At 37.8% G+C, this 22,939-nt stretch overlaps 1 protein-coding gene across 1 annotated transcript in view; it reads left to right on the forward strand.

The window, feature by feature from the left end:
- The first annotated feature begins 1,892 nt into the window (after positions 1-1,892).
- CEP290 (centrosomal protein 290) overlaps positions 1,893-22,939 on the forward strand; it is a 100,947-nt gene continuing 79,900 nt past the window's right edge. Inside the window, exons 1-11 of the mRNA XM_019632126.1 lie at positions 1,893-2,058; positions 2,624-2,750; positions 2,898-2,975; positions 4,010-4,079; positions 4,377-4,423; positions 7,546-7,689; positions 12,003-12,056; positions 12,661-12,681; positions 12,807-12,959; positions 17,924-18,106; positions 18,777-18,866. Of these exons, the coding sequence (XP_019487671.1) occupies positions 2,649-2,750; positions 2,898-2,975; positions 4,010-4,079; positions 4,377-4,423; positions 7,546-7,689; positions 12,003-12,056; positions 12,661-12,681; positions 12,807-12,959; positions 17,924-18,106; positions 18,777-18,866 (942 nt within the window). The 5' untranslated portion in view covers positions 1,893-2,058; positions 2,624-2,648. The remainder of the gene's footprint in view (positions 2,059-2,623; positions 2,751-2,897; positions 2,976-4,009; positions 4,080-4,376; positions 4,424-7,545; positions 7,690-12,002; positions 12,057-12,660; positions 12,682-12,806; positions 12,960-17,923; positions 18,107-18,776; positions 18,867-22,939) is intronic.

Genomic DNA, 22,939 nt, shown 5'->3' on the forward strand with positions numbered 1-22,939 from the left:
TGTTAGAATGGCTGTTATCAACAAGACAAGAGATAACAAATGTTGGCAAGGAGGTGGAGAAAAGAAAACTCTTGTGCACTGTTGGTGGTAATGTAAACTGGTGCAGCCACGATGGAAAACAGTATGAAAGTGCCTTGAAAATAGCATGGAAGTGCCACATTATCCTACAATTCCACTTCTGGGTATATATCTGAAGGAAACGAAATCACTATCTAGAAGAGATATCTGCACCCCCATATTCACTGCAGATTATTTACAACAGCCAAGCCATGGTAACAACCTAAACGTCCATTGGAGATGAATGGATAAACAAAATGTGTTATATAAACACAATGAAATATTAATCAGCCATTTAAAAAAAGGAAATCTTGCCATTTGCATGAATGGACCTCACAGGGTATCATGCAAACTGAACTAAGTCAGACAAAGAAAAATATTAAACATTGTATGCTCTCACTTATATGAGGAATCCAAAAAACAACAGGACTCATAGAAACAAAATGCAGATTGGTCAGAAGTTACAAACTTCCAGTTATAAGATAAATAAGTTCTGCAGATATAATGTTTAAAAAAAAACATAATGAATAGTATTTGACATATCATCTTTCACTAAAGGATTAGACAAAAATGATCATCCTTACATATCTGATGACTGTCTTTAAATGTATCTCAAAAATCAGTATGTTTTTATTTTCTACTAAGTTATTTCTTCTAAGCTTATTACCCAATCACGTTGTTTGGAAAGAAATCTATTATTTAATTTCAAAAGGAAAATTGACTATCAATTATAGTAAGAAAAAAAAAGTGCTTAAAACAAAAAAAACATGAGGCACTGGTCCAAGCAGTTGAAAATGCCATTTAGATTTCAAGTCTACAGCTTCTTAAGAAAATTACCTAGTGGTGTATTACACTCCAGAAGGGCTAAGAGCAGCCGGATGAGCAAAACTTGCACAAATAAGAGTTTCAAACACCTGAGAAGGCGCTTTCACGGAAGGGGACCCTCGGCAACCAAGTAAGTGACAGCAACAGGAATGGCTTAGTACTGAGGCTCCTCCTCGCTCCACCTCTAGCAGTGGCCTGCACAAGTTCTAACCTCTCCCCTCTCTAGAGCCTTCATTCTAGACTAACTCCTCAACCTTCGGTCCGCGAAGGTAAAGGTGATACAGGTAAGGCGGGCGAGGTCGTAGGAGGCGGTGTCCTCTTCTCAATCCTTCACTCGCCCCCAAATCATGACCTGGATTGCACAACCCCGACTCCACTACACAGAGCCAGGTTCTGATACCAAAAAAGGCTAAAACTTTTTTTTCCTTCTTACAGAGGGCACCACCCTGAGTGTCCCTTGCAAACGCCTAAGGAGAAGGCGGGTCGTCCCACCTCCTCAGACTCCGACCGGGCCCTTCCTCCCCAATGGTAGGAGCTGCTCTAAACCAAGACCGCTCCCGTCAGCTCCTCCCCCGCCGCTGATCGACACTCCGATTTCACCTGGGAGTGGTTCCACCGAGGGATGGATTAGGGAAACCTCAGGAAAAGCAGGCCAGCGAGCGACGCCACCAAAGGCACAGTCATGGTCTACCTCGTTCAGGTCACCAGCGCAGAAGCGCCTCAGCCACTGCGCCTCCCGCCTCCAGGTCTTTCCCCCGCCGCCCCGGTACAGTCGCAGCCTCCCGCACTGCACGCCGGGAAAGGCCCACCTCCACTTCTCAGAGACTTCAGTTCCCAGGATGCACAAGCCTCCAAAAAGCACTGCCCTCTGGGACTTGAAGTCCTAATCCCATCCTTTCTCCTCGCTTTTAACACGGAGTCCAGGGACTGCTCTGGAGAGTCTAAACGTAAAGCATCACCCACTGTCGTGAAATGTAGGCTCCCCTTGCATCCGGGGCCTTGTTTTGGCCTTGACTGGGTGGGGAATGGTGTCGCTTAGCAGCCGCCGCCGCTTTTGCTTGCTCGGGATCCGTTGGCTGGATCCAGTGTCGGGTTGGAACCGCGCTGGGGAGCGGTCAGGCGTGGCAGCGGGGCCGGGTTTGCTGGATGCGGTAGATTAGGAGCCAGCCAGGCTTGGTGGGTGGATCCTGGTGAGCGGGAGCAGCGAATCTCTCCCCACGCAGGTTCTTTTAAGTCTCAGGGCCCACGGCGAATAGCCCAACTTTCCCGCCCCTTGGCCTTTGGTCCGCAATTGATCTGCCTTCTCTTTTCAGACCTGGTTACTCCGGCTCGACTGCCCTCAATTTAGTCGTTTATATATGCACTTTTTTAAAACCCTCGGTTCCCGCTTTTTCGAATTAAAGGTCAATTTCGGCCTTTCAAGCACCTCGCATCTTTAGATGTTCGTGCGCCTTAGTGGTAAGGGTCCTGGAGAAGGGGACTCAGAGTCTTAGTTCTGACCTAGATTAGTTTTAGCAAGGGAGCTGTCGTACTTTATTTAGCCGGTACAATATCTGATGCTTTGTGCCAACTACTATATTTTGATCAAGGCTGTTTTACCGACTTATCTGTTATGCAATGAAGGAGCCATAATTCTTTGCTAACACCATCGTTATAATAATGTAATCTATAACAACCAAATTACTGTGAAAACAAATGCTGTTTACCTAGAAAATGCTAATACCCATCTGTTTTGTTACAGAAGGTAAATTGGTAAAGAATTCAAGATGCCCACTAATATAAACTGGAAAGAAATAATAAAAGTTGATCCAGATGACCTGCCTCGTCAAGAAGAATTGGCAGATAATTTACTGGTTTCTTTATCCAAGGTGCTTAATTGATCAATAATACATAGATATATACATACAACTATGATTAAGTTGTTCCCGAAATCACTAAATGGTATATCTGAAAGAATTCTTGTATTTTGCTTAAAGGTTATATCATCTAAAATAGTTTCCTCACTGTTTACTTAGGTGGAAGTAAATGAGCTAAAAAGTGAAAGTCAAGAAAATGTGATACACCTTTTCAGAATTACTCAGTCACTGATGAAGGTTTGTATGCATTAGGTTTTAATAACAGCTTTGACTATTAGAGAAATTTAAGAATCTGTTCTTAAAGAAGTTAATCTCTGTGAAAGTACTTCGTAATATCTAAATTAGCGCTAAAAAATAGATCTTCAAATGTGATTGGTAATTTTAGTGTGTAAAAACATTGCTAGTGTCTGTTCTAAAGTTTCTAAAAGAATGTGTGGGGGAAACAGAATGGATATGTTTAAAAATAACATAGGTCCTATGTTAATTATGTGAACAGTGATGAGGTAGAAATGAAAAATGCAGATGACTACTATAGGGATTTGTTAGAAAGGGAAGAGATTTAAGTGTGAGAAGACCTCATAAAGGTCAAAGAGTGATGAGTAGTTTTAGGTAAGTGGAAGGCAGTGGTAAAATGTTAAGGAAATTCTAGCGCTGAAGGTTACCATAAATAAAAACTGATAATGGAAAATGTGCATATTCTTTATATTGGGGAGACAAGTGCAGAAAGTTTATAGCAGGTCACAGGAAACAAATGGTGGGCATATATAATTTGACAGCCTTGTCAAGGACTTGAAGTTATGTTTTATGTTGTCAGTCATTAAAGGTTTTTGAGCCACAATGGTATGCCTTAGGAAGGCTACACTAGGTATGTTAATAGAACACACTGAAGGGAATTGAAGCTGTTTAGACACAGCATGATAAAGGAGGTTAGACTTAAAATTACAGACCAGCATAATGACAATTAGAATAGAAAAAAGAGATAGTGGAAAAGAATAGAAAAAAAGATAGTGGAAAACATTACAAAGGGAAAAGCTGCAATGCTGGATATAAGACCTGAGGAAAAAGAGGAAACAAAGATGTTTCAAGCTGTTAAGAATCTAGAAATTATAACCTTAAGAAAGAAAATCATGTATTCATTTAACAAATATTTACCGAATGTCTCCATGTGATAGGCATTGGAGACACTATTGGGATAGCAAATAAAATCCTTATTTTCAGTGCTTGCATTCTAGTATAAAGGCATATTGAAATCACTTTTTTTTAATGTTTAGATGAAAGCTCAAGAAGTAGAGCTAGCTTTGGAAGAAGTTGAAAAAGCTGGAGAGGAACAAGCAAAATTTGGTAAATGCCTTGGAAAAAGTTTATTATGAAATTAGATAGTGGATTCCATTTATTCACCAAGCAATAGAGAAATTAGCGTTACTATAAGTCTATAAAATGTATATGCTCAATTTATTTTGAAAGCTATTTCTAGAGCTCCTACTTCATGGGTCTGGTATAAGATAGCTATTTTTCTTTTATATTACCTTCTAATCACGATGGGCTCTTTAAAAATAATTAATATTATTATTTTATTGAAATTTTTTTAAAAGCTTGTTTTGATATAAATCTGACCAATTGAAACTTTTTTTTTAATAGAAAACCAATTAAAAACTAAAGTAATGAAATTGGAAAATGAACTGGAGGTATGTCCTTTTGTATTCCCTAGAGTGTAATTTTTTGTTAATTTTATCATTTTGAATTATTATTTTGATAATTTTTGATAATTGTTGGCTGGAAAAATTATAAAACTGATGCTGTATTCCTAATTATTTGCTTGTTCAATATATATATTTTACATGCCTATTATGTACCTTAAATTTGATTAAGAATTGAGCATCCAATTGTGAACAAAATAAAAACATTCAATAACCTGATGGAGCTTACAGTCTAGAGAGATATATAAAGGTTACTAGTAACTGAGATGGAGTGAGGCACATTGGAATTTGAGGAATAGGGGCCGGCCGAGTGGCTCAATTGGTTAAGAGCTCGCTCAAGAGTGCGAGCTCTGAGCAACAGGGTCGCTGTTTCGATTCTTGGCCCGAGCTGAGCTGCCGCTGAGCTGTCAACAGGTGGCAGGATGGCTCAGCTTTAAAAAAAAAGAGAGAATTTGAGGAATAGTGACAGAGGGTATAGTAGAAATAGCTTTTGAAAAAGCTCAGATCCAAAATATGACAGTATTGTTAAGGAACTGAATACATTGAGATTCCAGGAAATGTGGGGAGGAATGTAATACAAATGGGTTAGCCTTAAAAGGAAGAAGGACCTCCTTTCTTTGTAAGAGGAAGGGAGGGAGAATGGATGTGTACAGAAGCCTTTGTTTGTATTGGGTTGTCAGAAAAGTCATGACATATTTTTCTACGTTTTTCGTTGCAAAAATGTGTCATGACTTTTCCGACAACCCAGTAGGTTTAGTGCCTGGAAGTTGAGAAGATGAAGAGAAAGTCATCTGCTAAAATTAGGAGTAGGAGATGTGTGGTCAAATTTTCAGGAAGTCAGAGAAAGCTTGAGATATAGTGGAGAGTGAGCTGGCGATTACTGGACCTGGAGTCAGACAATTTGAGTTCAAATCTTGATTCTTTTATGTGTTAACCCTGTGAATGTGGGTAATTTATTTATTTATTTATTTATTTATTTTTAAAGATTTTTTTTTTGGGGGGGGAATTGGGGGAAGGGGAACAGACAAGTTGCTGTTCTTTTGTTCTTCAGTCTAGTTGTGGAGGATGTTGCTTCACTGGCCCAAGTTGGCACCATCATTGCGCTCTTCCTGGGTGAGGCAGATTAGTCGCCGGCTTCTGGACGGCTGCTCACTGAGGCTGCTGGCCGCTCACGCTGGCTGCTGGCTACACACGGTAGCCCATGTCAACCCACTGCCACAGGGGCTGCAGCCTACACCTTTGCCGGTGACTCACGGCAGCTCAACTCCAGATTGAGCTGTTGTTCAGCATCTTAGCTGTGGAGGGCAGTGTCACTGGCCCTCATATTTGGGATCCGAACCGGGGCCCTCTGGCGTCTCAAGCCAGCTCCCTACCATCGCGCCACTCTGCCGGCCCGTGGGTAATTTATTTTTATTCCCTGTTGTATATCTATTGGGTTGTCGGAAAAGTCATGATGTATTTTTTCTATGATTTTCATTGCAAAAATGCGTCATGACTTTTCTAACAACCCAATAGCTTCTAGGGACATACCAACCATCTCAATAAATACTTATTAAGTGAATTATGAAGTCTGGTCCATTGTGTGTTAGTGTTTGGCCAGAGAGCTGCTATAGGTCAGGGCAGTTGGAGACATTGGTCATAAAGTGGTTGAAGTGATGAGTATGAAATCTTAGCTGAATAATCCAGGAAATCAAGATTGGGGTGGCTGGGAGAGGTTAGGGAGAAGAGGAATCCAGGGATTGGCGTGTCCTGAAGGTCAAAGGGCAGGTATCCTGGGAGTAATGTCGGGAATGTTCCTGCTCAGACAAGGTCCAGGTGTGGGCCTGGAAGTAGGAGGCCATACCGAATTCAGGAAGCAAGTAAAAAAATAAGTACAACCAAGAATGAAAGTTGTGTACACAGGGAAATTGCTTAGAGGGGCTTTTGACGAAAGACTGTGAGCCATATGCCAAAAATTCCTCAATGAATTTTGTGAGCAAGTGACTAGAACATTGGTAGTTTGCTGCTGTAATATCATGAATAGGTAGAGATTGGATAGCCGGAGATCATGTGAGATTCAAAGCAGCTGGAGTTTTTACAGGATGGTGGAGGAATCATAGTTGGAAGTTGCAAGTCGGGGTAAATCAACACCCTCTCCTGACCCTGAAGTATATGGGATGTAAATGAGCACCTCCCAATTGAACAAGTTCAAAAAAATTAGTATATTAAAGGACCCAATTGCAGCTAACGCTAGGAGTTGGAAAGGATGATTCAGTAAAAGGTTGAGGATGTAAAACATTAATTTATCTTGAAAGGATTTTCTAGAGCACAATGGAAAGCTTTTGGAATGAGGGAAAGAATGAGAAAAATCTGGTTAGGTAGAGGGGTAACAAAACTGGTGAAGCGATGAATGTGAGACAGATTAGATGACCAAAGGATTTGATGTTTTGGACCATGTCCCAAAATAACAGGAAATGGATTTCGTTGGCTTCAGGATTTTAAAGATAAGCTAAGTCTGGGCTGTCTATCTTAACAGTAGCCACTTGTGGCTATTTACATTTAAATTCATTAAACATTCAGTTCTTTAGTTGCTCTAGCTGCATTTTAAGTGCTTAGTAGCCACATAAAGATAGTGGCTACTGTACTGGGCATGCAGAGAACATTTCCATTATCCTAGAAAGTCCTGTTAGACAACACTGGTCTAAATAGTTTGTGGTATGAGGGAAAGGGCAGGCTAAGAGCATCAGGGGTCAATGACCGGAATGGAGCCTCTGGTGGTTTGTAGCCTTGTTTCAGAGCTCTGATGCTCAGGGGGAAGCTAGATAGTTCATCACCTATGTTCCATGACTTTGCAGGTTAGTCTGGTATCTTATCTCAGATCCTGAGTGATTGATGGCCAATACTTCATAGCCCTGAGTGGCTCAGGAAAAGTTTAAGGGGCTGCCAGCCTGCAAACTAAAGCTTAAATAAGCTAAATTTTAAAAAATGTTCCTTTAGCTAATGTGATTTTAAATATCTGATGCTAGTTATAATACTAATGTAAAGTCAAGATAACTATTTGTTTATTGTTGATTCATTTGAATCGCCAAATGTAATGGGATTAATTTATACTTTGGTTTTATTACTTTAAGATGGCACAGCAGTCTGCAGGTGGTCGTGATACTCGGTTTTTACGTGATGAAATTCGCCAACTTGAGAAGCAATTGGAACAAAAAGATAAAGAATTGGAGGACATGGAAAAGGAGTTGGAGAAAGAGAAGAAAGTTAATGAACAAGTAAGGCACATTTTTAAATGAATCTTAATTGTTCAATTTACCTAAAAAAATTCCTGGTTATGCTTTTCATAATTATTGGTAACAACATCAATTTTTATGACTCGTATGTGAAAATTGATGTATACTTATCTCTAAGGTTTGATATCTCAGTTTGTGCTGTCATCACATCTTGAAAATATAATGGATCGGGTACTTCTAGTGAATATGACTTGCAGATCAATGCTCTATATTTGGAGGTACATTTGTCCCAAGACATTAGAATTGTTTAAAGTTGATGATTTGGTCTGGAAAATTGATATGAAGAAATTAATAGGCATTCAGAAAATGGATTTTCTTATTTGCCATAGTTTATTTTGGGGAAAAGATTTTTTTGTATTGATTTATGTTAATATTAGACTTAGAAATTAATCTTTTAATCAGATTTGTTGTTTTCAGGTGTACCTCACTTTACATGATATATAGGTTCTTAAAAAGTTGTGTGATGTCAGCATTTTGTAAATCAATGCATATTTGAAATCATGACATTTTATCTTTTTATACAAACATAGTTTGCTATTACCTGTTATATTAGTCCTTGTTATTTACAAAATAATTTGTGCAATGTTCACTTAAATTTTGCTTGAGAAAAAAATTAGTTTTTATGAATAAGTTTGTACTTCTTGTCAAAAAATCACATCTTTTCTTTTGCCTCAGCTGTCAGTAAACTTAGTACAGAATTTGCTACTTAACTGTGATAACTGTTCCATCCCTATTGCCTGTAACTGTCTCATTCCTAATGCCCATAACTAAACTAACCCATCCCTAATGCCCGTAACTAACCCATCCCTAATGCCCATAACTAACCCACCCCTAATGCCCATAACTAACCCATCCCTAATGCCTGTAACTAACCCATCCCTATTGCCCATAACTGTCACATCCCTAATACCCAGAGGCTTTTCCTACCTTTGAGTCCTGAAGATCAATATTGTATTATATCCTGATAATCTTGTTTCGTTCATTGTTCTCTTGGAAATAGATGGTTATAAATTTTAAGTAAACAATGGTGATTATTAGGTACTGTTGCTATTTAAAGAGAATCCATGATAAATTGATTTGTAAGGAAAAGCATCTCCATTTTGATATGTCTATTTTATTATATAATTTGGAAGAGTCATAATAGTTATGTTATCTACACAGTTTTTGCAGTGGAAAAAGTATGGAGTGATGCCACCTACAGGTTAGGCTTAAGATCTTAGACCATTGTCTATTTAGTTGACTCAGTAAAACATTACAGACCTATGGATTTCTTAATAACCATAAAGGATCCAACCTGTGATATACAGTAAAATAATTGCTTAGGAGGATATCTGGTTTTCTGTGCTATTTTTCTCCTATCTAGAACATATGTTAGTCAACTTATTATTCATACCACACTCCTTAGTTAATCACAACTACCTGTTCATTAATATTTTAGACTAATATCTTTATTCATAGGCATACACACAGAAAATATGAGTGTATGGCATATGTACCTTTGCAGCTGCTAGGCTCCTTGAGGTGGAATGTGAGTATGAGTTGCTTTGGCAATTTCTCTTTTGCCCTTAACCAGTCATTCAGTTTTACTGAGTATTTACATCATGTCAGATACTGTGCCAGATACTAGGGATAACAGTGGGCAACTATACTCAGCTTCTCAGTGATATTCACTGTCAATAATAAATGTAACAGCAATAATACAATACTCTGGGGATACATAAGTATTCCTGAATGTTCTAGGGTACTTGGGGGAAGGAACTTAAATCAGATAAGGTTCAGGAAGGGATCTGTACACTGAGACTTGAAGTAGGTCTGAGCCTGCCAACGGAAATGGGATGCACATGCTGGTTAAGGGAAGGGCATTCTGAGTAGAGGGTACATTTGCTAAGACTTAGAAGTAAGAAATAGTATGGTGTGTTTAGGGAACTACAGCTATTCACTTTGGCTGGAATATAGATCAAAATAGCTAGCATAGTCCTTTCTATGTGCCAGATATTTTATATGCATTAATTCATTATTCCTCCTTTGATACTTATTATATGAGATAGGTGACATTTTCTCCAGGCTACCAGTGAAGAAACTGAGACACAGAAAGGATAAGGATAATTGCCCATGGTTATACAACTAATGAGTGGTAAGGCCGTGATTTGAATCCAAACTTACTCAAGAGTCTGTGCTCTTAACCACTGGGCCCTCCTGCCTTCCAGTTTTAACATTCACGATTCTCTGGAGAGAAGAGCAAAAGCTAGTGCCTGAGGAATTTGGTCCTTATTAGAAAAGAAAAATTTTGAACACAGAGACATCATGATTAGTTCTATACTTTTAAAGTTTACTCTGTAGAGAGAGGATTGAAGGGGACTAACACAAATGAGACATTTCAGACAAGTGTGATGATGGACTGATTAGAGTAATGACTGAGGGGGATGTGAAACTTAGACACATTTGAGAGATGTAGATACACATGGACACAATGAATGATTTGGTGAAGAGGGATGGATGAGGGGTCCACCTGATTTTCTGGCTTGGGCCACTGGGTAGGTGGATACTGCCATTCATTTAGAAGGGACACAAGAGGACTTTAGAAGGTTTGTAATCATTATTTCAGTTTTGTACATGTGAAGTTTGGGGTTTTGTGTGCATATTCAAAAAAGGGTATCTGTGGATATGGAATTCACAAGAGACATTGGGTAGATAAGGATTTGGGGGTTATCTGCCTAGATATTGAAGCCATAGGAATGGCAGATCTCTGAGATATAGAAATGTCTAATGCAATAGGAAGAGGTGCTTAAAGGAACAGCTAAAGAAAGGAAAAATAACAAAAACCAAGGGAAAAAAGAGCATCAGTAGTGTTAAATGCTTTAGTGTTAAGTTCTGGACATCTCTATTGTTAAAATTTTTCAATTCAAAACAACTGTTTAACTGCCATATAAAAAATAATATTAACAACAACAGGTAAGCTTTTAAGATTCGTATAGCACATTGCATTTTATTATAAACTGTCTTTAAACTTTAATTTTGAAAACTTTTATATCATCATAAAGGTTATAAGAAAAACAACACCCATATACTGTTCATATACGTTCACCAATTGTTAACATTCTGTCATATTTGCTTTATTATTCTGTCAGTATCTTTGTACCCACAGACCTACCCCTCTCTCTCTCTGTCTCTTTCTCTCTCTCTCTTTTTGCTGAGCCATTTGAGAGTTGATTGCAAATCTCATGATTTATATTTAAATATTGCAGATATCGTGATACTTCATACTTAAATATTTCAGCATGTCTTCCCTGAAAAGAGAGGTATTCTCCAACGTAACTGCTATATGATTAGCATATTCAGGAAATATAATATTAATTCGATAGTGTTATCTAATATCTAGTCCATAATCATGTTTTCTCTGTTGGTTCAGTAATGTCCTCAGTAATGTCTCCCCACCCAATATCCAAGTTTCCATCAAGGATCACATAGTGCATTTGACTATTTATTATAGACTTTTAAGTATATGATAGTTGCACATCATTGGGATTCTGTTGTCTTGAAATAAGAGGGAAAGCAGAAAAGTGAAAGGTCATAAGAGTGATGGGGTTCAGACAATAGGTGAAAAAAGTCTATGATGATGGTTATAATATTTGCCTGTTTAGGGAAACTAAAAAGAAAGGAGTCACAAATGAAAGCATGTATATGTGGAGAAGAGAACACTTCAAACATTTTTGTTGTTCCATGCACCGAACATTGTGCTAAGGACTTTATATACATCACACTTAATTCTTATGTCAACATATGAGATGAGAAAACTGAATTTAAGAGATATTAAATGACTTGTTCACTCTTTGCTAGAAATTGATGCACAAGGGATATAAACCTAGGACAGTCTGAGTTCAGATCGCTTCTTTTTAACCACTACATTGTACTGCCTTATATTACTAAGTAATTTAATGCTTACTAAGAACAAAGAATATTCTAGCCCTGACATAGAACAACTGCAAAATGATAGATCTAGGATGGAAAACTACTCATTATTAAGATTTGGGCAGGGGGAGGAGATGTTTTTGTTTTCCATATCCTTTGGTTAGAATTTTTTTGTTTTTATAATCTGTTAAACTCAACCTGTTATTCTTCCTAATTCTTAGTTTTCAAAAATTTTGTCTTCTTTATGTCTTGGGTTGACATGAAGTCCTTAGTAATGAAACATTCTCTATCGGAGAGGATTTAAAGTTTAAATTGCTAAGCTGAAAACCTGACATGATATTGAATTACTGCTGAATTTTGTCTTATTTATTTTTTTGCTATTTTAGTTGGCTCTTCGAAATGAGGAAGCAGAAAATGAAAACAGCAAATTAAGAAGAGAGGTTGGTAAAAAATTTTAGTAATTGTGGTGATTCAACAAAGATACTTATAAAAAAAGTTTTCATAAATTTATACAGTAACCAGAATTGGAATTGTGTAAGTAAGTGATATTTTCAAACTGACTGATTTTATGATATGACTTTGTCTCAGGGAAATAGAAAATAAATCAAGAGGTGAGGCCATTAAATACTACATTCATCTCTTAGGCCTATGTGGATAAATCTTGCTTTCTGTTTTATAAGCTATTCTTTACACGTTTGCTAATAGAATATATGACTGTTTTTCTATCTTATTTCTCTTCTTTTTATCCAGCTTTCTTTTAAAATTTTTGTTTCTTGTGAAATCTTGTCAGTTCTAATTATTATTTGGTTCTTCTGAGCCAAATAATGTTTGTACATTGTTTATCCTGATATGAGTTTTTATCTTTTTAACATAATCATGATGTTCTTTATTTTTGTTGGTAATTAATATTCTTGTTTTCTTTGGTTATCTAAAATAATATCTCATTCTCTTGGAATTTCTCTGTTTTCTTTAATTTCTAATTATTTTTAATTGTATATTGCCTTTCTCATTTCTTATGACACTTTTTCCTGTCCTTTTGTGGAGAACAAACGTCTAAAGAAAAAGGTGAGGCTTTAAGGGCGGTGAAACCTTAGGATTATAAAGATATGTTTTGAAATCACTATTTAGATGATGAAATTTTATTTTTCTGGATAGTTTCTTAATAGAATATTGTGTTGCTCTACCTTCAGAATGAACAGCTTCGTCAAGATATTATTGACTATCAGAAACAAATAGATTCTCAAAAAGAAACACTTTTATCAAGAAGAGGAGAAGACAGTGACTACCGATCACAATTGTCTAAAAAAAACTATGAACTTGTTCAATATCTGGATGAAATTCAGGTAAAATGGATAGAAGTCAGTTCAAAGCAATCATTCTTATAAAACTTTATTTCGTTATAACAATTGTAGTATTTAGCCCTACATTTAAATTCTTTAGTATAAATCTGCAGTTGTGTGCTTGTAAAACATGAAATAATTGCATCTTTGAAGTTACAAATCCTTCAAATTCATTCTTTTTATATGCATATCTTGAGAGTTGTTTAAGAACAAGTAAGGTACTTAGGTACAGTTTTCTTGGTATTTAATTTGATTTAATTGTTCAACAACTGTTAATACTAAAGAGCTATAAAAATTATATTTTCTCCATCAGATGTTTATGACTGCATTTAATTATTAATTAATTTTGGCTTTACAGTGGATTTCATTTACATAATTATAATAAACCTCGTTTGATAGTTTAACAAAAAATAGCAATTAACAGTATTTGAAGTATGGGAGCAGATGAGGGAATAGTAGAGGAATAGTCAAAATACTCATCTACCATAAAAGGAAATAAGTAAATAATATTTAAAATGAATAAATTAAAAAGTAGCCATATACGCATATTATTTATAAATATGACCATTCGTACCATAGATAGTAGCTGAGTTAAAATAAATTACTTTTTGGATGGGGAGGAATGTTGTTTTTACATTTATATGCTTTTCAGAATTGTTTGATTTTTTTTTTTTTAAATCATGTACATTATTATTCTGATCAAAAGAGGCAGTGGCATTATGCCCAAATCACAGAGAATGAGGGAGCAAATGGTGCAAGCTGAGGCTGGGGTGGCTTGGAGCCAGACAACCTGGGATCTTGTAGACCAGGTTAAGGATCTTGATTAGCAACGGAAAGTCACTGAAGGTGTTTTTGGGTGTGTGTGTGTGTCATGAAATAATTTTGAAAATAATACTGACTGCTGCCAAGTATGAGCTGGTTCAGGAGTATAAGAGTGTATGAGGGGAGACCAGTTAGATGGATATGGTTTTAACTAAGATGAAATTTAGAGGTAGTTCAGACAGGTTAGTAGAAATAGAGGATTTGATAAATTGGACTGAAATTTAGAAAGTAAAATTGATAGTTATAGCAATACATACAGTATGAGAAGCTGGATATAATGAAAGAATAACTGAATCCACACAATGGGTAGAAAATTAGGTATAGTTCTCATTAGGTAACTTTAGCAAAAGTAACCTCAAATCATATTCAATGGAATTATAATATTAATTACCAGGCCCTCCTACTTAAAGATTTGGTGAAAACACTTAGATAGGTATGACAAATAGTTTTGCTCCAACCAGGGTTCCATGACAAAATTAAGCTCTACAGAAAATTATCTGAGAGACTGTGTTTTCAGTTCTTCCAAGGATACATAGCTAGTATCACTGTAGATGCATGAACATTTGAGCTTAAATCTCTCACAAAACTCCAGTTGAGAAAGGTTGGTAACAAGGATAGCTTCTGATATGATTCAGTCAATATTTTTCTTTTTTTAAATACTCAATTCTATTGTTCTTTTTTAAAAAATATTTTTTTCAATTACAGTTGACATACAATATTATATTGCTGTTAGATGAAATTATAGTGATTCACCTTTATATAATTTACAAAGTGATAATCCTGATAAATCTGGTACTGATCTGACACCATACATAGTTATTACTCTTATTGACTATATTCCCTATGCTTTACTTTACATCCCCATGACTATTTCGTAACTACCTATTTGTACTTCTTAATCCCTTCCCCTTTTTGACCCTCCCCATCCCCCTCCCATCTGGAAACCATCAAAATGTTCTATCTGTGAGTTTGTTTCTGTTTTGTTTGTTCATTTATTTTGTTTTTTTTTAAATTCCATATATAAGTTAAATCATATGGTATTAGTCTTTCTCTGTCTGACTTACTTCATTCAGCATAATAATACCCTCTAAGTTCATCCATGTTGTTGCAAATGGCAAGATTTTATTCTTTTTCATGGCTGAGTAATATTCTATTATATATATAATATATACCACTTCTTCTTTATCCATTCATCTATTGATAGACACTTAGGTTGTTTCTATATCTTGGCTATTGTAAAATAATACTGCAATGAACATGGATGTATGTGTGTTTTTGGATTAGTGTTTTGGGTTTCTTCGGATAAATACCCAGAAGTGGGATTACTGGGTCCTTCTTTGTCTCTTGTTATAGCCTTTGTTTTAAAGTCTCTTTTGTCTGGTATAAGTATTGTTTCTCCAGGTTTTTTTGGTTTGTTTGTTTGTTTTCGTTTTCATGAACATCTTCTTCCATCTCTTTACTATTAGTCTGTATGTGTCTTTCGATCTGAAGTGCATCTCTTGTAGGCAACATATGTAAGGGTTTTGTTTCCACATTCATTCAGCTACCCTGTAGCTTTGATTGGAGCATTTAATCCATTTGCATTGAAAGGAATTGATAGCTATGTGGTTTTTGCCATTTTATTATTCATATATGTATATATACTTATTACATATATATAATATATATTATATATGTTTTTAATATATATAATTATATATATATATATATATATATATATATATATATATATATATATATATATATATATATATTCTTTTTCTTAAAGAAGTCCTGTTAACATTTCTTGCAATACTGGTTTGGTGATAATGAACTCCTTTAGTTTTTTCTTGTCTGTGAAACTCTTTATCTGTCCTCAATTTTAAATGATAGCTTTGTTGGTTACAGTATCCTTGGTTGTAGGTCCTTGCTTTTCATCACTTTGAATATTTCATGTGAATCCCTTCTGGCCTGTGAAGGGTCTGTTGAGAAATCAGCTGACACCCTCATGGGAGCTGCCTTGTAGGTAACTAACTGATTTTCTCTTACTGCTTTTAAGATTCTTTCTCTGTATTTAATATTTGGCATTTTATTTATGATGTGTCTTGATGTGGGCCTCTTTGGGTTCATCTTGTTGGGGACTCTCTGCACTTCCTAGGCTTGTATGTCTATTTACTTCGCCAGGTTAGGAAAGTTTTCCATCATTATTTCTTCAAATAGGTTTTCAGTTCCTTGCTGTCTCTCTCTTCTCCTTCTGGTACCCCTATGATGCGAATGCTGATATGTATGATGTTGTCCCAGAGGCCCCTTAAATTCTCAGTTTTTTGGATTCTTTTTTCTTTTTCCTTTTGCTGTTCTGATTGTTTTCTGCTACCTAATCTTCTAAATTACTGATTCTACCCTCTGCTTCATTTGATCTATGGTTGATTCCCTCTAATATATTCTTTGTTTCAGTTATTCTTCATTTCTGACTGGTTATTTCTTATGTTTCCTATCTCTTTACTGAAGTTCTTCCTGAGATCATTGAGCATCCTTATAATCAGGGTTTCGAACTCTGCATCTGTAGATTGCTTGTCTCTATTTTGTTTAGTTCTTTCTCTGGAGCTTTGTTTTGTTCTTTTATTTGGGACACATGTCTTTGTCTCCCCATTTTGGCTGCTTCTCTGTGTTTGTTTCTATGTATTAGGTAAAGGTGCTGTGTCTCCTGGTCTTAGTACTGTGGCCTTATGTAGTAGGGGTCCTGTGGGGCCCAGGGGCTCAGTCTCCCTAGTCACCTGAGCCAGGTGCTCCAGGGGTGTCCCTTGTGTGGGTTATATGTGCCCTCCTGTTGTAGTTGAACATTGGTTGCTGTTGGCATGTCAGTGGGAGGGACTGACCATTAGGCTGATTGGTTATGAGGACTGGCTGTGACTACAGTAGAGGAGCTGTTGCACAGGGGTTGATCCCGTGGAGCAAAATTAGGCAGGTGGCTAGTCTACCCTTTGGGTGTGTCATTTGTGGAGGTGATTGGGTGGTATTCTAGTGTGGTCTGAATTCCTCACCTGTTTTGCTGGTTCTGGAGCCTGTTGGGAGGGGCTCTGGTGTAAGCTAAGGTCAGCTGCTGCCTGTGCCCTGCCCAGAGTTGCTTGGTATGAGCTACAAAGTGATCTGTACATGGTGCCACTTGTGCTGAGCTTGGCAGTTCCTGGGAGAGGCTAAGCTGCAAACTGAGGCCTGATGACACTACTCCCAGGCTTTGGGTTGCTTAGCAAGAAGCATGAAGCATGCTGAGGTTAGAGATGTTGATTGTTTGGGATTTGTGAACCTTTGAGAGATTTTTAGGAAAGTCTGCAGCATGAGCTAAGACAAGCCATTTGCATGGAAAAGCCATTAGAAGTGACTTGGGTGTTCCAGCAAGTTGGATGGGGCCAGGTCTCAGGGATCACCAGGGCAGGGCGAATGGTGTTAGATAGGGTGATGGAGACTCAGATATGGTACCCACCCACCTTCACCTGTGAGTGCAGGCTTGGTGGTGGGAGGGTTCAACAAAGGAACAATGGCTTCTGCCAGTACTTCTATCTGGGAGAAAGGTGCTCCTCCAGCCCTCGCTCTGAAACCAGCCAATTCAGTTCCTCCTTGTATGTCCCTGGCATCTTTCGAGCTGCTGCTCAAGCACTGGAGCTCAGAGTGAGTTTGTCAGTGAGTAAATTTGTGTGCAGGCCCCTTAAGAGTAACACCTGGGACTCTAGCAGCCCCCTGTATAACAGCCACCATCTCCACTGGTTGTCACAGCCAGATATTATGGGGACTTCTCTTTCTGGCACTGAAACCCTTGGTGTGGGGCTGGGCCCCGTCACTCAAGGGGAACCTCTGTAGCTGAGTTATCCTCCCCAGTTTTTAACCACCACATGTGGGCATGGGACCAGCCAGTTCTGTGTCTCTGCCCTTCCTTCCAGTCTCTGTATATCCTTCGTTATAGGACTTCTGCTCAGCTAGACTTCAGGTGGTTCTCACTGATAGTTCTGTAGTTTAGTTGTAATTTTGATGTGGTCATGGAAGCAAGCAAAGACAGTGTTTACTTACTCCACCATCTTGGCCAGAAGCCTCTCTCCATTTAATTTTAATTTAGTTTAAATTTCAGTTTCTTAAATTGTTTTGAACCATTAAAGTGTCTTTAACTTTCTTAGACTTTAACAGAAGCTAATGAGAAAATTGAAGTTCAGAATCAAGAAATGAGAAAAAATCTAGAAGAGTCTGTCCAGGAAATGGAAAAAATGACTGATGAATATAATAGGATGAAAGCAATTGTGCATCAGACAGATAATATAATGGACCAATTAAAAAAAGAAAATGATCATTATCGGCTTCAAGTAAGTATTCCTGTTGGACTAACTTATTTGTGCAGACTTCATATTATCTCATTACTCTATTTGAAACTAGATAATATTTTAACTTTCTAGGATATGAATTTTTGTCTTATGCTATAATATGTCATTGTATACTATATTATGTTGCTGGGTTGATACATTTGTTCATATGTGTTTCTCTAATCTCTTTACACATACCTCATAATTCTTGCCATGTAGAGCACATAGGTGATACCTGAATGAAGGTGTAGATAACAGTCCTGCAAAGGTAGTAATTATGGGAAGTTTTCTACTAAATACTCTTAGAAGTTATGTGGACCATGAAGTTTAATTTTACACCATAAACTAAACATACTGTGAATATCGAAGAAACCAGTACATTGTTCACTACTTACATGGGGTTAAACTTATTTAAGAAAGTATAATAATGCTGCAAATATAATTCTCTAGTAATGAAAAGTAAATATACAACTGTAAAGATGCAGAAACCATTAAATGTCAACTCTAACTATAGCACTGCTCCAACAATGAATATGCATTTGTAGTATATATGTATGTATGTATATGATGTGCAGATTAATGTATGTGTAATGTATGTGTAAATGTTCATAAATAATGTGTGTGTGTATCACAATGATTTATAGCATTTCTTGAAATAATTGTTGCCTTTCAGGTTCAGGAGCTTACAGATATTCTGAAAGCAAAAAACGAAGAAGATGATCCAGTCATGGTAGCTGTCAATGCAAAAGTTGAAGAATGGAAGGTGCTTCTTTTCAATTGATACAATGGCATTTTCATTTGTAGTTTAAATTTCAATTTTTTAGTCTTTAGTTTTGTTTTTTTTAAAGATTTTATTGGGGAATTGGGAGAGGGCAACAGTGCTGGGGAATCAGGGAAGGAGAACAGACAAGTTGCTGTCCTTTTGTTTTTCAGTCTAGTTGTGGAGGACGCTGCTTCACTGGCCCATTTTGGTATTATCATTGCGCTCTTCCCAGGCGAGGCAGATTGGTCGCTGGCCTCTAGACGGCCGCTCACGTCAGCTGCCGGCCGCTTACGCTGGCTGCCAGCCACTCACAGTAGCTTATGGCAGCCCACTGCAGCTTCACTGCAGCTTACGCCATTGCCAGCGACTCACGACAGCCCAGCTCCAGGTTGAGCTGTTGTTCACCATCTTAGCTGTGGAGGGCAGTGTCACTGGCCCTCATGTGGGATCCGAACCAGGGTTCTGCTGCTCAGAGCTGGTGTCCCAAGCCAGCTCTTAACCAACATGCCACTCAGCCAGCCCTAGTCTTTAGTTTTCTTTAAAGACCTTATAATAGTTAATGACATTTTTATTAGGCATTTAAAAAAGTATCTTAAGTAACTCTAAGAACTGTCATGCCTAGGGTTTAGCTTGTTATTGAATGAGCTCTTTTACATCAATGAGTTAAACTTGAAACTAAAATTTTTGATAGAAATCTAAGTCTACAATATAATATGTTTATCATCTAAAATAGATAACTCTAAATAAAAAATTCTTTTTTTACATAAATCATAGTTACCTTGTATACATTAGTTCCAGGTTAAATTTTAGTTTCGAGTCAGTTTTTCTGACTCTCCTTCCATGTCAGATTACTCAAGCTATTGGCATTTAGTGGGAATAAGACTTAGGAAAGGGATCTTCCAGGATTAGCTGACATGTCTTTTCAAAAGTCTCTTTCTCCTCACCACTCTCCAACCCCAGCCAGATTCCTCAGCCTATCATATCAGAAGCTAGGATTCTGATTTTGAAAAAAGTCTGAAATGATTCTGTATAAATGATTGTAATTATAAAAGCTATCACTGGGCAGGCCATCTGTTGCATTGGTTAGGAGTTGGCTTTGGATGCCAGTTCTGAGCAGCAGGTCCCGGGTTCAGAACCCACATTAGGACCAGTGACGCTGCGCCCTCTACAGCTAAGATGGTGAACAACAGCTCGATCTGGAGCTGGGCTGCCATGAGTCGCTGGCGACAGCGTAGGCTGCAGTGGAGCTGCAGTGGGCTCCCGTAAGCTACCGTGAGTGACCGGCAGCTGTCGTGAGCTGCCATGAGCGGCTGTCCAGTGGCCGGCGACCAATCTGCCTCAGCCGGGAACAGCGCAATGACAATACCAACATGGTCCAGTGGAGCGACGTCCTCCACAAATAGACTGAAGAACAAAAGGACCGCAACTTGTCTATTCCCCTTCCTGAATTCCCTAATGCTGTCCCCCTCCCCAAATTCCCCAATAAGAGATCAATAAACTAAAAGACCATCTGGTCTCTAGTATAAGTGCTCACCTCTGCTATCACAGCATAGACAATACATAAATGAATGAGCAAGGCCCTTTTCCAATAAATCTTTACAAAAAGAGGCAGCAGGCCATGTTTGACTTGCAAGCTCTAGTTTACTAATCCTTGGGAAAAAAGTTGGTTTACCATATTTCATTTTGGGGAGAGAAATGGTAGCAGATGTATTTTGCTGCACTTTGTTTTTACTTAATATCTTTTTTTAAAGCATTGTTTTATATCAGTGCATATCATATTGTATTGTTCTTTCTAATGGCTGTGTACTTTTTCTTTATAGATACAGTATTTAGTTGGTTCCCTATTGTGTGACATGTAGGAGGTTTCCAGTTTTGCTACTGGAAACAGTGTTTTAATGAATATCTTTGCATGTTTATTTTGAAAATGTATATCTGTAGAATAAATTGCTACAAATATAATTGTGATATATACTACAAATATATTCTTCCAGTTTGTCACTTGTGTGCTTTCTGGTATTTTTTGCTATGAAGTATTCATATATATATATATATATATATATATATATATATATATATNTTACATATATATAATATATATTATATATGTTTTTTATATATATATATATATATATATATATATATATATATATATATATATATATATATATATATATATATATTTCTTCTTTTTCTTAAAGAAGTCCTGTTAACATTTCTTGCAATACTGGTTTGGTGATAATGAACTCCTTTAGTTTTTTCTTGTCTGTGAAACTCTTTATCTGTCCTCAATTTTAAATGATAGCTTTGTTGGTTACAGTATCCTTGGTTGTAGGTCCTTGCTTTTCATCACTTTGAATATTTCATGTGAATCCCTTCTGGCCTGTGAAGGGTCTGTTGAGAAATCAGCTGACACCCTCATGGGAGCTGCCTTGTAGGTAACTAACTGATTTTCTCTTACTGCTTTTAAGATTCTTTCTCTGTATTTAATATTTGGCATTTTATTTATGATGTGTCTTGATGTGGGCCTCTTTGGGTTCATCTTGTTGGGGACTCTCTGCACTTCCTAGGCTTGTATGTCTATTTACTTCGCCAGGTTAGGAAAGTTTTCCATCATTATTTCTTCAAATAGGTTTTCAGTTCCTTGCTGTCTCTCTCTTCTCCTTCTGGTACCCCTATGATGCGAATGCTGATATGTATGATGTTGTCCCAGAGGCCCCTTAAATTCTCAGTTTTTTGGATTCTTTTTTCTTTTTCCTTTTGCTGTTCTGATTGTTTTCTGCTACCTAATCTTCTAAATTACTGATTCTACCCTCTGCTTCATTTGATCTATGGTTGATTCCCTCTAATATATTCTTTGTTTCAGTTATTCTTCATTTCTGACTGGTTATTTCTTATGTTTCCTATCTCTTTACTGAAGTTCTTCCTGAGATCATTGAGCATCCTTATAATCAGGGTTTCGAACTCTGCATCTGTAGATTGCTTGTCTCTATTTTGTTTAGTTCTTTCTCTGGAGCTTTGTTTTGTTCTTTTATTTGGGACACATGTCTTTGTCTCCCCATTTTGGCTGCTTCTCTGTGTTTGTTTCTATGTATTAGGTAAAGGTGCTGTGTCTCCTGGTCTTAGTACTGTGGCCTTATGTAGTAGGGGTCCTGTGGGGCCCAGGGGCTCAGTCTCCCTAGTCACCTGAGCCAGGTGCTCCAGGGGTGTCCCTTGTGTGGGTTATATGTGCCCTCCTGTTGTAGTTGAACATTGGTTGCTGTTGGCATGTCAGTGGGAGGGACTGACCATTAGGCTGATTGGTTATGAGGACTGGCTGTGACTACAGTAGAGGAGCTGTTGCACAGGGGTTGATCCCGTGGAGCAAAATTAGGCAGGTGGCTAGTCTACCCTTTGGGTGTGTCATTTGTGGAGGTGATTGGGTGGTATTCTAGTGTGGTCTGAATTCCTCACCTGTTTTGCTGGTTCTGGAGCCTGTTGGGAGGGGCTCTGGTGTAAGCTAAGGTCAGCTGCTGCCTGTGCCCTGCCCAGAGTTGCTTGGTATGAGCTACAAAGTGATCTGTACATGGTGCCACTTGTGCTGAGCTTGGCAGTTCCTGGGAGAGGCTAAGCTGCAAACTGAGGCCTGATGACACTACTCCCAGGCTTTGGGTTGCTTAGCAAGAAGCATGAAGCATGCTGAGGTTAGAGATGTTGATTGTTTGGGATTTGTGAACCTTTGAGAGATTTTTAGGAAAGTCTGCAGCATGAGCTAAGACAAGCCATTTGCATGGAAAAGCCATTAGAAGTGACTTGGGTGTTCCAGCAAGTTGGATGGGGCCAGGTCTCAGGGATCACCAGGGCAGGGCGAATGGTGTTAGATAGGGTGATGGAGACTCAGATATGGTACCCACCCACCTTCACCTGTGAGTGCAGGCTTGGTGGTGGGAGGGTTCAACAAAGGAACAATGGCTTCTGCCAGTACTTCTATCTGGGAGAAAGGTGCTCCTCCAGCCCTCGCTCTGAAACCAGCCAATTCAGTTCCTCCTTGTATGTCCCTGGCATCTTTCGAGCTGCTGCTCAAGCACTGGAGCTCA

The sequence above is a fragment of the Hipposideros armiger genome, unplaced genomic scaffold (genome assembly GCF_001890085.2).
Source record: "Hipposideros armiger isolate ML-2016 unplaced genomic scaffold, ASM189008v1 scaffold_1082, whole genome shotgun sequence".
Lineage (NCBI taxonomy): Eukaryota > Metazoa > Chordata > Mammalia > Chiroptera > Hipposideridae > Hipposideros > Hipposideros armiger.